This window comes from Dipodomys merriami, unplaced genomic scaffold, assembly GCF_024711535.1.
Source record: "Dipodomys merriami isolate MVZ:Mamm:240054 unplaced genomic scaffold, mDipMer1.0.p SCAF_11, whole genome shotgun sequence".
NCBI classification, from domain to species: domain Eukaryota; kingdom Metazoa; phylum Chordata; class Mammalia; order Rodentia; family Heteromyidae; genus Dipodomys; species Dipodomys merriami.
In genome coordinates, this window is record NW_027202382.1 from 12,788,274 (window position 1) to 12,801,703 (window position 13,430).

The window sequence follows — 13,430 nt, forward strand, 5'->3', positions numbered from 1 at the left end:
TGTGGGAGAGGGGGGTGAGAGGAGGCAAATGGGGAAAGTAGTAGGATTGGCTATTCTGGTTTCTTCTGAAGTTCATCCCTTCCCTCTCCCATGGGACTCTAGTGATAGACATTGTTCTCATATATACTTTGTGTCTACACACTCCAGATATTTCAGCCTCTCAAATTCAGGAGAAGTGATACTTTGTCTCTCACCCCCTCCCATTTTTGCTGCTTTACGGCCTTGAATTCATTTTAAGCAGTCTCCCTTAGAAATCTATAGTGTAGCAGTTCATATAATGGTTAATCTTTATTATTTGTGGATTCTATGTTCGTAATTTTGCTCCCTGAAGCCTGGCATCAGTGTGTCTTTTTTGTTTTGTTCTCAGGATTGATCTCAGGGCTTGCGCTCCAGTGGAAACACTGTCCGCTGCTATCCTGGCATGTAGAGGGAAAGAAGTCAGGAAGGCTGCACTCTGCCTTGCTGTCTCAGTTGTTACGCTGTCACACTATAAACAAGTGTCATTGTTACTGCCTATTTAGTTCCTATTTATATTTGCTCCTTCCCCCCTCCCCCCCCCACACACAGTTTGGTGCCTTTTGTAGTGACTGATGTTTAAAATGGCCCTTGGTCCCTGGGCATCGGGCTGAAGTGCAGTCTGGTATCCTAACACAAGTGAACCGTGTTCTGCCTTGGGCTTGGACAGACTTCATTCAGGCATGAGTTAGAGCTGTTGGCTATACGTTCATGAGGCATCGATGTTCAGCCAATCATCCGAGTTCCTAGGGGATTAATTTCAGGATCTCATATACCCAAGTCTGCAGACATTCAAGTGCCTTGTAGCAAACGGCCTTACATTAGCATTTAACCTATACAGATCATCTCTGAATTGAATACCAATACAATCCAAATGTTTAGGAATAGCTATATAAATATTGTATTATTTGGAGAATAATGACAGGTACTATGTCCTTACATATTTAGTACAGATGTAATGTTTTCCCTAAATAGTTTTGAGGTATTGCTCAGTTTAGCAGATGTAAAACTCACAGACATGAAAGACCCACTACATATTGAATAAGATGTCTTTTTAAAAAATAAAAAAAAAGCACCTATAACACAGGACTATGTATTGGCCAGCAGGTCTGAAGGCCTAACCTGTATTGTCTCTGGGAGCAGATGACATTCAGTGATTCAGTACTGACCCTTGTAGCACAGAGGCACTGGAGAAAAGCACCTCCTGTGTGCAAGAACGAAGTGGAGACATAGGCCAAATGCTTCTCTCTGATAACATTCATGTTTTCCCAGGAGTTAATGTGAAGGGACAACAAGTGTTTCTGAAGGATATCTGGCCAACTCGAGATGAGATCCAGGCAGTGGAGCGACAGTTTGTCATCCCGGGGATGTTTAAGGAAGTCTATCAGAAAATAGAGGTGAGGCCCCTTTCAGTACCTAAGAGAAAGACTCTCCTGTGTTCTATCTGCACTTCTTCAGGGAGTATAAGGTATAGGAAATAGGATTTGTCTTTGGATAACTAGAGAAGTGGTCTTCAGCCATATGATACCATTTTTTTAACTTTTTTATTTATTTTTTGTTGTCAAGGTGATGTACAGAGGGGTTATAGTTACATACATAAGATAATAAGTACATTTCTTAAGGAGGAGGCAACAATGCTTGATAAGAAATGTACTCATTACCTTGCTCATGTAACTACAACCCCTCTGTACAGTATTTTCACAATAAAAGCCCTACTTTAAAAAAGTACATTTCTTGTCAAACTTGTTACCCCTTCCTTCATTTTTCTCCCTCCTTCCCTCTCCCTACAGTTCCCCCCAAGTTGTACAGATCATTTCTAACATGTTACTTTGTGTATATCACTGTTGCATTGGTCCCCCCTTGTCCTTTGTCTCACCATTCTGTTGCTCCCCTTCCCTTCCCTAATTCAGATAAATGTTTATACAATACCAGGGTCCCAAATTCAAATACAGTGACATAGGGGGAAGAACATACAAAAGAAACAAGAAATTATATAGTGTATTTTAAAACAACAACAACAAAGAAAAACAAACCTCTGGTGTCCATGTCTTGGAGTTCATTTCATTTAGCATCATCTTATATGGTCATATGTATGTAGCTATTGAGCTATTCTGCTCATCTGTTAAGATTATCCTAGACATATACTATTTATTGAAAATAAGGGAAACCATGGGACCTATGTTTCTTTGGGTCTGGCTTACTTTGCTTAATATGGTTTTTTCCAAGTCTTCCCATTTCCTTACAAATGGGGCAGATGACACACAATTTTATAAACCCGACACTCCCCAGATGTTCCTAGTATCGCTGAAGGATAATCAGCTGAATTGGTTGAACATACCATTCAATGTATTATTTGGTTGCTTTAAGAATATAGTAAAGGGGGCTGGGAAGGTGGCTCAGTGGTAGAGCGCTTGCCTTGCATGCATAAGGCCCTGCGTTTGATTCCTCAGCACCACATAAGCAAAAAGAAAAATGTGGCTCAGGTGGTAGAGTGCTAGCCTTGAGCTGAAGAGCTGAGGAACAGTGCCCAGGCCCAGAGTTCAGGCCCCACGACCAGACACAGCCCCCCCCCCAAAAAAAAAAGAATATAGTAAAATAGGCGCTAGTGGTTCACACCTGTAATCCTACTTAAGTTCATGGGACTGTTACCTCCAGTTAACCACCAGAAAACCAGAAATGGAGCCATTGCGCAAAGTGGTAGAGTGCTAGCCTTGAGCAAAAGAGTTCAGGGACAACACCCAGGCCCTGAGTTCAAGCCCCATCACTGCCAAAACACACACACACACACACACACATGTACATATACATATACATATATATGTACATACAAATATATACATATAGACTCACATATATGTAGTGAATATAGGAAATACCAAAGTCAAGAAATAAGAACTTTCTATACATTTTACAAATAGGAAAACGTGAGTAGGGCTCAGTGTATTTTTCTGATGTTACTCCTTTTCCTGTTTTCTGGGTTAAGCTGCTCAAGGACTTGAAATAAGGGGACTGTCCCACAAGCAGCTTATTAGTGTTAGGTAGCTTGGCAGACATCAAGTTAAACATATTTGCCCAAGAGCCCAATTAGTATATTTGTGAAGAATTTGAGCACATTGTAAATTCATAGCAGCTCTTATTGCCATCCAGTGTCCATGTTACCAGGAATTTCATTCATACTTTGCAAAATATTTAGAGTACATCATTTTACCTTCAATACAATCTGGATTATTATTTTGTGAATTACATATGTATAAGTAACAACTTGCTTTAAAAATTAGTAAGTAGAAAGCAAAGAAATTCATTATCTTAAGGGTACCTGTGGGCCAGACATCCAGGTGTTCTGACTTTATAAGTCTCAGACAAGATGTTCTGGAAGAGCACTGCCTAGTGCAGGGTCCAGATAGACTTGGGGTGGCTGGGCTGAGAACTGCCGTTCCTCACTGGCTGCTAGCTTGATGCCTTCCTCATGGCCTTCTCCATGATCTCCGGAGCTCACCCTGGGATTGTATTCCCATCAGAATAAGCAAGAAAGCAGGGTCAGAAGACAGAGTCTGTAACTCAACCTTGGAATTTAGTTACTAGGGTGAATCCCAGGAAGTAGAATAGCTCCTACCATTTTAGTAGTGCTCTTATATTTTTAAGTTAGTAAATAAGAAATTATCTCCTACCATTTTAGTAGTGCTCTTATATTTTTAAGTTAGTAAATAAGAAATTATCTTGGGGGCTGGGAAGGTGGCTCAGTGGTAGAGCGCTTGCTTGCATGCATGAGGCCCTAGGTTTGATTCCTCAGCACATAAGCAAAAAGAAAAAAGCTGGAAATGGCACTGTGGCTCAAGTGGTAGAGCTCTAGCCTTGAGCTGAAGAGCTGAGGGACAGCACCCAGGCCCAGAGTCCAGGCCCCACAACTGACAAAATAAAAAAGAGAGAAAGAAAGGAAGGGAGGGAGGGAGGGAGGGAAGGGAAGGGAAGGAAGGAAGCAAGGAAGGAAGGACTCTTTTGTATTAACTATTTTAAAAAACAGTATTTGTTGTATGTCTAAACTAGAGTATTTTGCATATTTAATTTTCTGTGGGATGGATTATGATTTAATATGTCTGTATTTTTCTTTTTTCTTTCTTTTTTAAGACTGTCAATGAAAGCTGGAATTCCCTAGAAGCTCCATCAGAAAAACTGTATTTTTGGAACCCCAAATCTACGTACATTAAATCACCACCGTTCTTTGAAAATCTGGTATGACTTTTTTTTTAAACAATGAATTCTTTTTTTTTTTTTTTTGTCGGTCATGGTTCTTGAACTCTGGGCCTGGGCACTGTCCCTCATCTCTTCAGCTCAAGACTAGACCACTACCACTTGAGCTACAATTACACTTCCAGTTTTTCTGATGACTTATTGGAGATAAGAATCTCACAGACTTTCCTGCCCAGGCTGCCTTTGAACCATGAGCCTCAGATCTCAGCCTCCTGAGTAGCTAGGATAAAAGGCATGAGCCACCAGTGCCTGGCTAACAGTGAATTCTTTTTTTTAAAATAAGTTTTTTATTGTGAAAATACTGTACAGATGGGTTACAGTTACATGAGCAAGGTAATGAGTACATTTCTTATCAAGCATTGTGGCCTCCTCCTTTGTTTCCCCTACCATCCCTTCCCTCCCACTTCCACAACTACACTCCACCCCCCCACCCCCGTCTAAAGTGTAAAGTTCATTTTCCAACATAGTGTCTTGTACGTCTCATTGTTACAGTGGGTCAACCTGTATCCCTATTTAAACATTTTGTTTTTTCCCTTCCCCTCCCCAAATTATACCGACATCAAATACAGTGAAAACAGGAATTCTATGCCTCCATCAGAAAGAATGACATTGACCCATTTGTTAGGAAATGGAAAGACTTGGAAAAAATTATATTAAGTGAAGTAAGCCAGGCCCAAAGAAACACAGGTCCCATGGTTTCCCTTATTTGCAATAACTAGTATATGTCTGGGACAAGCCGAAAAGGTCAAAAGCTATGTACATATGATCATATAAGATAAAGTTAAGTGAAATGAACCCCAAGATAGGGACACGAGTGGTTTTTTTTCTTGCTATTGTTTCTAACATATTTATAAGGTACCATGTGATTTTTTTTGTTGCTTTGTATGTTCCTCCCCCACGGTATAACCCATTTTCACTGTGTTTTAACAGTGAATTCTTTAAAAAGCTCTTTTGCCTTGTAAAATACACTTTACTACCCATTCCCTTGCTTAAAATACCATCTTGTTAAAAACCTTTGCCTAGTTAGGCAGATAGTGCTATGGCTTTCGTAGGACCGGGAGGTTTGTCTGTAGGAACTGTTTCTCTATGCAGGGACTCTGTGTGACTGTGTGGAGGCCCTGAGGTGCTCTGGGAGAACACTCCATATACTCCCCAGTGGGTCGTTGGGAGGGGCAAGGCAGAGAAGCCAGAATTCCATTTGTGTGGAGAGGAAGGAAGTCTGGTTTGTTTTGTTGCTTTGGAGAAGATCGTGCCAATTACTCTGCCTTTTCTTCTAGCTTGAGTGAATTCACCTTACTTCTCTAAGCACTTGCTCAAAATCAGTAAAGGAGAATTCTGTGTGAATTTGGTGAAGAGCTGTCATTCAGTTTGGATTACTTGGTGAAGTGTTTTGAGAAAACCTGGGCAAACACTGACTTGTCATTTTCTTTGCTAGACTTTAGATCTCCAGCCTCCCAAATCTATCGTGGATGCCTATGTGCTGTTAAATCTGGGAGACTCAGTAACAACTGACCACATCTCTCCAGCTGGAAATATTGCAAGAAACAGCCCTGCTGCTCGCTACTTAACTAAGAGAGGGTAAGTCTGAATGAGGTGGGAAATCTAAGGACAAAGTCAATTTTTCTGGAGAATCTGTCAACACATGATTGATTCCCAGCAGGGGGCAGCAGAGAGTCACCTTGTTTTTGAGCAAGTGTCATCCCTGCCCCCAGCTTGAAGTGGAGCCTGCCTGAGGCCCCCCGCAGTGATAGACCCAAAATGCCAGGTCCTGGTTGAGAAGCATGTTTACAGAGAACTGCTTCAGATTTGTAGTTCATTTATCCATTCATCAGTGCCAAAGACATGTCAGTGGTTATTAGATCTGTGGTATATAAATATAAATATTTTCTGTTATACTGATGGGAATTGAGGTTAGAGGTTCTCAAGTCTGATTTCCCAGGAGAGGCTCCTGTCCCAAGTTATGATCAGCCCCTGCAGAGATGGATCCCAGAGATGGTGATTCTTCACCATTTTGTGACATACAAAGTCTTTCAGGAATTAAATGAAAGCAAATATACCTTCTCCTCAAGATGCACCAACCCACAACATTACATAGACAGGATCTCTGGGATTCCTAAGCATGCCTGCCTGCTCCTGAAGCCAAGTTAGACCCATCACTAAACCGTATTAATACTCATGCCACTCCCTAGTGTTTTAAGAAACAGGCCAGCCATTGTGTTCACTGTAAGACAATGTCCTTGATGGCGTGAACTGTCTTTTATATTGGTTCCCAGAGACAAGATTTTTCTGTGTTTGGGGGACCGGAAAAATGGATCCTGCCACATTGGTACTACTATGATTTCATTTTGTAAAACTTGTAAATTATGTGGCCAACATATTGTTCACCTTTGCATACATTTCTTAATAACTCAGGGACAAAGTCAAATCGACTTCTGCTTAGCTTTTATGTAATGAGTTCTAGGTCAGAGGCCAGGTGCAGGGGTTCTAGCATGTTAGGCCTGGCCCACTATACTGTGTAGAGATGAGTGGTCATGAAGGGCAGACAAAGGAGGTTCATTTGACATGGGTATACTGCAGGAAGAAGATAAGCAAGCACTTCAGTGTGTTTTTAGATTAAAGCCCACATAGTGCTTTAATCAGAAGAATGGAGGCAGAGGGCAAGAGGTATACATAATCATTAAAGGATCACAGATACAAGCAGTCTGGTGGTCAGAGGTTGTTAGAGCTATGGTTGGGTTGATCATCCTTTATCTCAGAACTGGTCAGGTGAGGCCTGGTCATGGTACAATCATTGGTGGCTCAGGGTAGTTTCAATTCTTGTTATAATATTGTATCAATCAATCCTATTCCTCCTGGATTCCAAGGTGGCTGCATGGAGAACGGCTCAGAAGACAGATATGAAATGGCAGCTGGGATGCCAAGTTTTTATGTTGTTTCTAGTTAACTTGTGGGCCCAAATAGATGACAGTGCTTTCCTCCTCCCCCTCCTCCTCCTCCACCTCCTCCTCCCCCTCCTCCTCCCTCTCCTTCTCCTCTTTCTCGTGTACGGAAGAGACTCACACTCTTGCCCAGCTTGCTTGCTTATGGCTGGCACTCTACCACTTGACCTGTGTCTCCAGTCGAGCATTTTGCTGGTTAATTGGAAATGGAGTCTCCCACTCTTCTGTTCAGGCTGGCATTCTTCCAATTTCAGTTTTTCAAGTCTCAGCCTCTTAGATAGCTGAGATTATAGACATGAACCACTGGTTGGTGCCTGACAGTTGTTTTGTTGGTTTGGTTTTGGTAGTGCTGAGATTTAAATCAGGGCCTATGCTCACTAAGCCAGCACTCTTACCACTAAGCCCCTGATATGGTTGCTTTTTTTTTTAAGTAGTTTCTAATATATTTTCAGAATATTCATTGACTCCCATCTGACTTGTTTGTATTTTATTTTTATTTATAGCTTGCCGTGATGAATAAACAAAATAAATCTTTTTAAAGTCCTTCTTGGTTTTCCTATCTAGGTTCAAATGCCTCTAACTTGATTCTAGAAGTAATTGATTTCTGCTCTTCTCTGTTCCATGTGTCACTGTGCCAAGGCGGAGCTCTAAGAACAGCTTTTCGGACTTGGAGACGAGGGCTTGGTAGCATCATAGGAAGTGCTAGGTTTATTGTATTTTTCTTCTCTTGGGGTAAGCTAAGTGAAATCTCTGCTCCCTTTACTAAACTGGCTCCTCTTCTTCTACCTGTGTAATTAGCCTAACGCCACGAGAATTCAACTCCTATGGCTCCCGCCGGGGCAACGACGCCATCATGGCACGGGGCACGTTTGCCAACATTCGCTTGTTGAACAAATTTTTGAACAAGCAGGCACCACAGACTATCCATCTGCCTTCTGGAGAAACTGTAAGTACTGTTGGCTTCTGCTCCTTTCAGAAGGTGGCATTTCTCAGGCTCTGGGAGACTGGCTCTTTACACAGTGGCTTTCCTCTTAGTCTTACTTTTTCTTCATGGCTTAGCCTACCGTAATTCCTCTTGCTAGGTGCCTATGTTTGTGAAGTTTGTCACTACCTGAGATTAATTCTGCTCCATCATGTACATCTTGTTTCTTGGGAAACAAGCTTAAACAGTCTTTAACATTTCATTGGTCAAGTATTTAAAGGGAAATTCCCAATCGAATTAGAGAACATTTATCAAGAAGTGCTATTGTACATGCTTCCCAGTATTTAATTCACTGAATCTGTGGGGAAGAGAAGGATCTACAGGCCCTTTGAGACCTGCTTCAGTCCTGTAGCAAGCCATTTGGAGCTGGTGCATGGGTAGGGTTGCTTACTCACAGACGGGGTGTGTCAGAAGTGAGGGAATCTGCACTTGGAGCCACACAAGTCTGGGTTGAAATCCCAGGTCCAGTTCATTCCTGCTTTGGGCCCATTATTTCCCTCTGTAAGCTTACAGATTTTTTTTTAAAATTAGTATAGTAGAAATAATACCTTATAGGCTTTATGGCTAAAAAAAAAAAAAAACCCAAATGGAATGACATGAAAACGAACTTTGGTAGTATCTACCATGGCGGGGGGGGGGGGGGGGGGGGGTGGTGGCTTAGTGCCCCTCCCCTTCCCCCAGTGAATGCTAAGAAACTGCCAATTTAACCCACTTGATCAATAACCCTGCCAATTTGTTTCAAAATGATGGTCATTAATACCTGTAGCACTTGTCATATGCCAGGAACTGTTCTAAGCATTTTGCATATACTGGCTTTTCTAATCCTCGTAAGAACCCTGTAAGGAGGGAATTGCAATTACCTGTGTTTAGCTTGAGAATGTGCAGCATCAAGAGGTTACATAACCCCCTGGAAAAGCAGAGCAAACTGTTTATCGGATTGTGACCTAGGCGCTGGTGGCTCACGCCTGTAGCCCCAGCTACTTGGGAGACAGATTGTAGTGACTGTGATCTGAAGCCTGCCTGGGCAGAGAAGAGTCCATGAAACCCCTTCTCCATGCAGACCTCCATGCAGACACATGCCTGTTACTATACCTACTGAAGCCTAATATGAGTGGATTGTGCCCAGGCTGTGCCAGGGTAGGAAATGAGTCTGTATCTCAAAAGCAAAAAAAAAAAAAAAAACCACCCCAGCAAACATGAACATAATGTGACTCTGTGGAAGAAGCACTAGCCTAGTAACCATAGGTCAAACCCCAGTACCACCACCAAAAAATTATATAGTTATATAATTTTATACACACACACTTATATAAAAGTCAACTTGGTAGAAATTAACACACACACACACACACACACACATATGTAAAAGTCAACTTGGTAGAAATCAACAGGTAGAATAACTAAGGACTTGTAGGTTGAGTTTCCCGTTGACTTCATGTTGACTCCACTGTCTAGAGACTTTCTGTTCTCTCTCCAGGACTCACTAAGGCCTGGGCCACTTTGTTGCCTCTTCTGCATCTGTAAAACCTTCCTCTTCTCCTCCTTAGCTTGACGTGTTTGATGCTGCTGAGCGGTACCAGCAGGCCGGCCTTCCCTTGATCGTCCTGGCTGGCAAGGAGTATGGTGCAGGCAGCTCCCGGGACTGGGCAGCCAAGGGCCCCTTCCTGCTGGTGAGTGTGCAGCAGAGCCTGTTGCAGGCTTCTGTCCCCCCCCACCCCGCACCCCGGGATGGAAGGGAGGCTGAAAGGGCACCCTGGAATAAATTGCTGCTCTGCTCACCAAGAAGTCATTCCACAGCAAGCGCTGAAAAGTGTCTAATATGCCTCTGGATGGATCAGTGAAGGGGAAGGCCCTTTAGTTGCTCAGCGACCATGTCCTGGAGATCATGGACTTTTGGGGAGGTGTGCAGATGAGCTTTGGAGGAGCATTTGTGAATCTGACATTTTATCCAGAAGGTGTACACACAGATGTCTCTTCTGTACAGAGTTTCAAAGTGACCATAACATTTTCAGAGTTGGGGGCCCCACATGTATTTTAGGCCATTGTCTTGAGGTCTCCTTTATAGGAGGCTTACTATCAAGATGTTATTTGATTCAATTCAGTCCTTGACACAGGAAGTATAAGGGCAGTGCACGGTAAGGATTGGCTACTGTGCCAGCTACTGTGCCATCAGTGAGGCTCTCAAAGGACAGACATGAGGAGGCAGGCCCAGGCTGCTAAGGGAGGTTTTCTGGCAAGAATAGGCTCCCAGTCTCTCAGGGAAACGAGGAGTGAGTACTTCACAGCCAGTGGAACTGCTTGCGGTGTGTCAGTGAGAATAGAGCCGTGTATGTGCAGAGCCAGGCAGCTCCCCGTGGCCCACAGCCAGTTCATGGCTCGTTGAGTGTCCCCACAGATGGGAACACAGAGCACTCTTACCTCCTGAGTGTTTGCTCTCCCTGAAGGCAGAGATGTTTCCATTTGCCTGAAGGATAAAAAAGAAAAGAACTACTCTGTTGGCTCTTCAGGGAATCAAAGCTGTTCTGGCCGAGAGTTATGAACGCATTCACCGCAGCAACCTGGTGGGCATGGGGGTGATCCCCCTGGAGTATCTCCCTGGGGAGAACGCAGACACCCTGGGCCTCACAGGGCGGGAACGATACACCATCAGCATTCCAGAAAGCCTCAAGCCACGCATGAGAGTCCAGGTTAAGGTAAGTGGACTTCTCCATGCCCACACCTGCTGTATCTTTTGACAGGAAACAAGTGAGCTTTAGGGAGACAAAAATCACTCAGTAGTGTGACCCAGCTATACCACTCCTGGGAATCTACTGAGCTCATTACAGATCAGGATACCAGAAACACACTTGGCATCCATGTCCACTGCTGCCCGATTCACAATAGCAAGTTACAGAAACCACCCAGATGCCCTACAACAGCTGAGTGGATCCAAAACCTGTGGTACATATACATAATGGAATTTGACTCATTGATTAGAAAGAATGATATTATGCCATTTGTAGGGAAATAGATGGATCTAGAACAAATAATGCTAAGTGAGGTAAGCCAGTCTCAGAAAAACAAATGGCATGTTTTCTCTCATATGTGGAAGCTAGGTGTAAAATATAGCTGGACATGATCACCTAGCCAGGACTCTAGGCATCCACACAGAGTAAAGGAGGATACCCTCAGGGGAGGAACCCAAAACTGTGACTTCTCTGAACATTTAGAATACTAATGAAAAAAATGGGTTTTTTCATTGTTGTTGTTACTGTCATTGTTGGTGGTGATAGTGTTTAGTTTTGCTGGGTTTTGTTTTTTTTTTTTTCTATTAAGGATGGCAAGGCAGGTGTGTGGGGCAGAGAGTAAGGGTGAACAAATGCAGTCTTGCTGTTGAGCAGACACGGTGGAAAATGACCCATGTAACTTTAGGCAGGGATGGGGGAAGAAACTGGGGGAAAGCAAAGTAAAGGATTACATTGTCCAAAAAAGAAATATACACATTACCTGACTTGTGAACTGGTAGCCTCTTTGTACAACATCATAAGAACAACAACAAAATTATATAGGGCTGCATTAGCCTGTAGTCCTACCAATACCTTTCCACCAGCCTTCACAACATGAAGAGGATACCTGTGGATTCCTGGTTGATTGCTCTGTACGTCACAGGATGACCCTCAGTTCCAGTCTCAGCTCCCAGCTCCTCCCTCCTGCTTCAGTCCCACTTACCCAGAGAATCACATAGATGGTTCAGAGAGAGGACATTTTCACATCATTTATTATATAAATACACATTCACCACTTCCTTGATCCTCGCCCCAGCTCTGGCTTTAAAGCCTCACTGCAGAGGTAACAGTGACTGAGCCCCATGTGAGGAAGGTCCCAGGGCTGCCATCCCAAGACACTTCAACAGGGAGCCCTGGAGAAGGCTGGGAACATGTCATCCCAATGTCACCTCCATCATTAATTCTCTACAGTGCTTTTCAAACTCCGCTCCAGTGAGCAGGTCAAACTCCTTGAGTTCTTGTGGAAATGCAGTCTTGATTCAGTGGTCTGGGCCGGGGGGAGAGACCGTGGTTGCTGGTACGTGGGCCACACTGAGTGGCAGGCTAAGGGGCTGGCAGGCTTGTGCAGTCTCCCTGAGCTGTGGGTATCTGCTCCTCCCCCTCAGCTATCTGCCTCTGCTTCATCCATCTTCTCTCTCTTCTCCATTGCAGCTAGACACCGGGAAGACCTTCCAGGTCATCATGAGGTTCGACACCGACGTGGAGCTCACATATTTCCATAACGGGGGCATCCTCAATTACATGATCCGCAAGATGGCCAAGTAGACCCAGCCTGGGTGCTGCTACCCACAATGCACAGGGCTCCCAGCCTCCCCAGCCCCCACAAGGCTCCAGCCTTGTGGACAAAGCCAGTGGGCTCTGCAGTATTGAATGTCGTCCCTGGAGGGGAGATATTTCCACATGCTCTACTTCTGCTTATCTTTTTATCAATTCCTAGAACTCAGAAGCTGGAATCATGAGAAGATCAATAGTGTCAGAAAGACAACTAGCCTCTCTCTAAAATCACTCAGCATGGGACACTGATTTTTCTTTCTTACCCTTGCCCATTAATCTTAAGCTGAACACTAACAAGCATCCTCATAATGCTTTATATCCTCTTTTATTGTTCCTTTCTCCTCTGCTCCAGGAAGTCCTTCCCTCACCTCAGGTCTGTTGCTCTGCATCTTAGAGCAGTGGTTAACACAGGCAGGCTGAGTCTGGTTCACACTTCAAATCATCGCACTGACTGATTCCCCTTCACAGCGCATGATTCAGACAGCTTGTGGATAGGGCAGACATTGGAAATTTTCTATTATTATGTACCTTTTTTGAGAGATCAACACAAAAGACCATTTTCTCTTTTTATCCTTACCAATTTTTCCTAGAAAATTTTGCATTTGTCAAGAAGAGACCTTTGTTTGGAGGTGGCTGGGGGAGCGAGACAGAACATTTTATAACTTGAATGAGATTAAATCTATTTTCTTGGAAATTCTGTTGACTTTGAAATTGAGTGGGAGGGTGGCCGGGGTTTTGTGATGGAGAGAGTGCATCTTCCTGAAGCCTGCGTGGCTCTTATGTGTTCCTGTGTCTGCAAGGACACTGCATCAGCAGGAGATGGATGTGTGAAGGAGCCAGCGGCTCTCCTGCCCTGTGAAGTAACAGACAAGAAAGACCAGCCCACAGCATAGCAAGGTCGTAAGTATGGCGAGCCATACTCCTGTC

General features: G+C 43.6%; 1 protein-coding gene across 1 annotated transcript in view; it reads left to right on the top strand.

Moving 5' to 3' along the window:
- Window positions 1-13,197, top strand: part of Aco1 (aconitase 1) — a 51,647-nt gene extending 38,450 nt beyond the window's left edge. Inside the window, exons 15-21 of the mRNA XM_070008503.1 lie at window positions 1,288-1,412; window positions 4,141-4,245; window positions 5,699-5,841; window positions 8,001-8,148; window positions 9,732-9,854; window positions 10,692-10,877; window positions 12,381-13,197. Coding sequence (XP_069864604.1) covers window positions 1,288-1,412; window positions 4,141-4,245; window positions 5,699-5,841; window positions 8,001-8,148; window positions 9,732-9,854; window positions 10,692-10,877; window positions 12,381-12,494 — 944 coding nt within the window. The 3' untranslated portion in view covers window positions 12,495-13,197. The remainder of the gene's footprint in view (window positions 1-1,287; window positions 1,413-4,140; window positions 4,246-5,698; window positions 5,842-8,000; window positions 8,149-9,731; window positions 9,855-10,691; window positions 10,878-12,380) is intronic.
- Window positions 13,198-13,430: the final 233 nt, after the last annotated feature.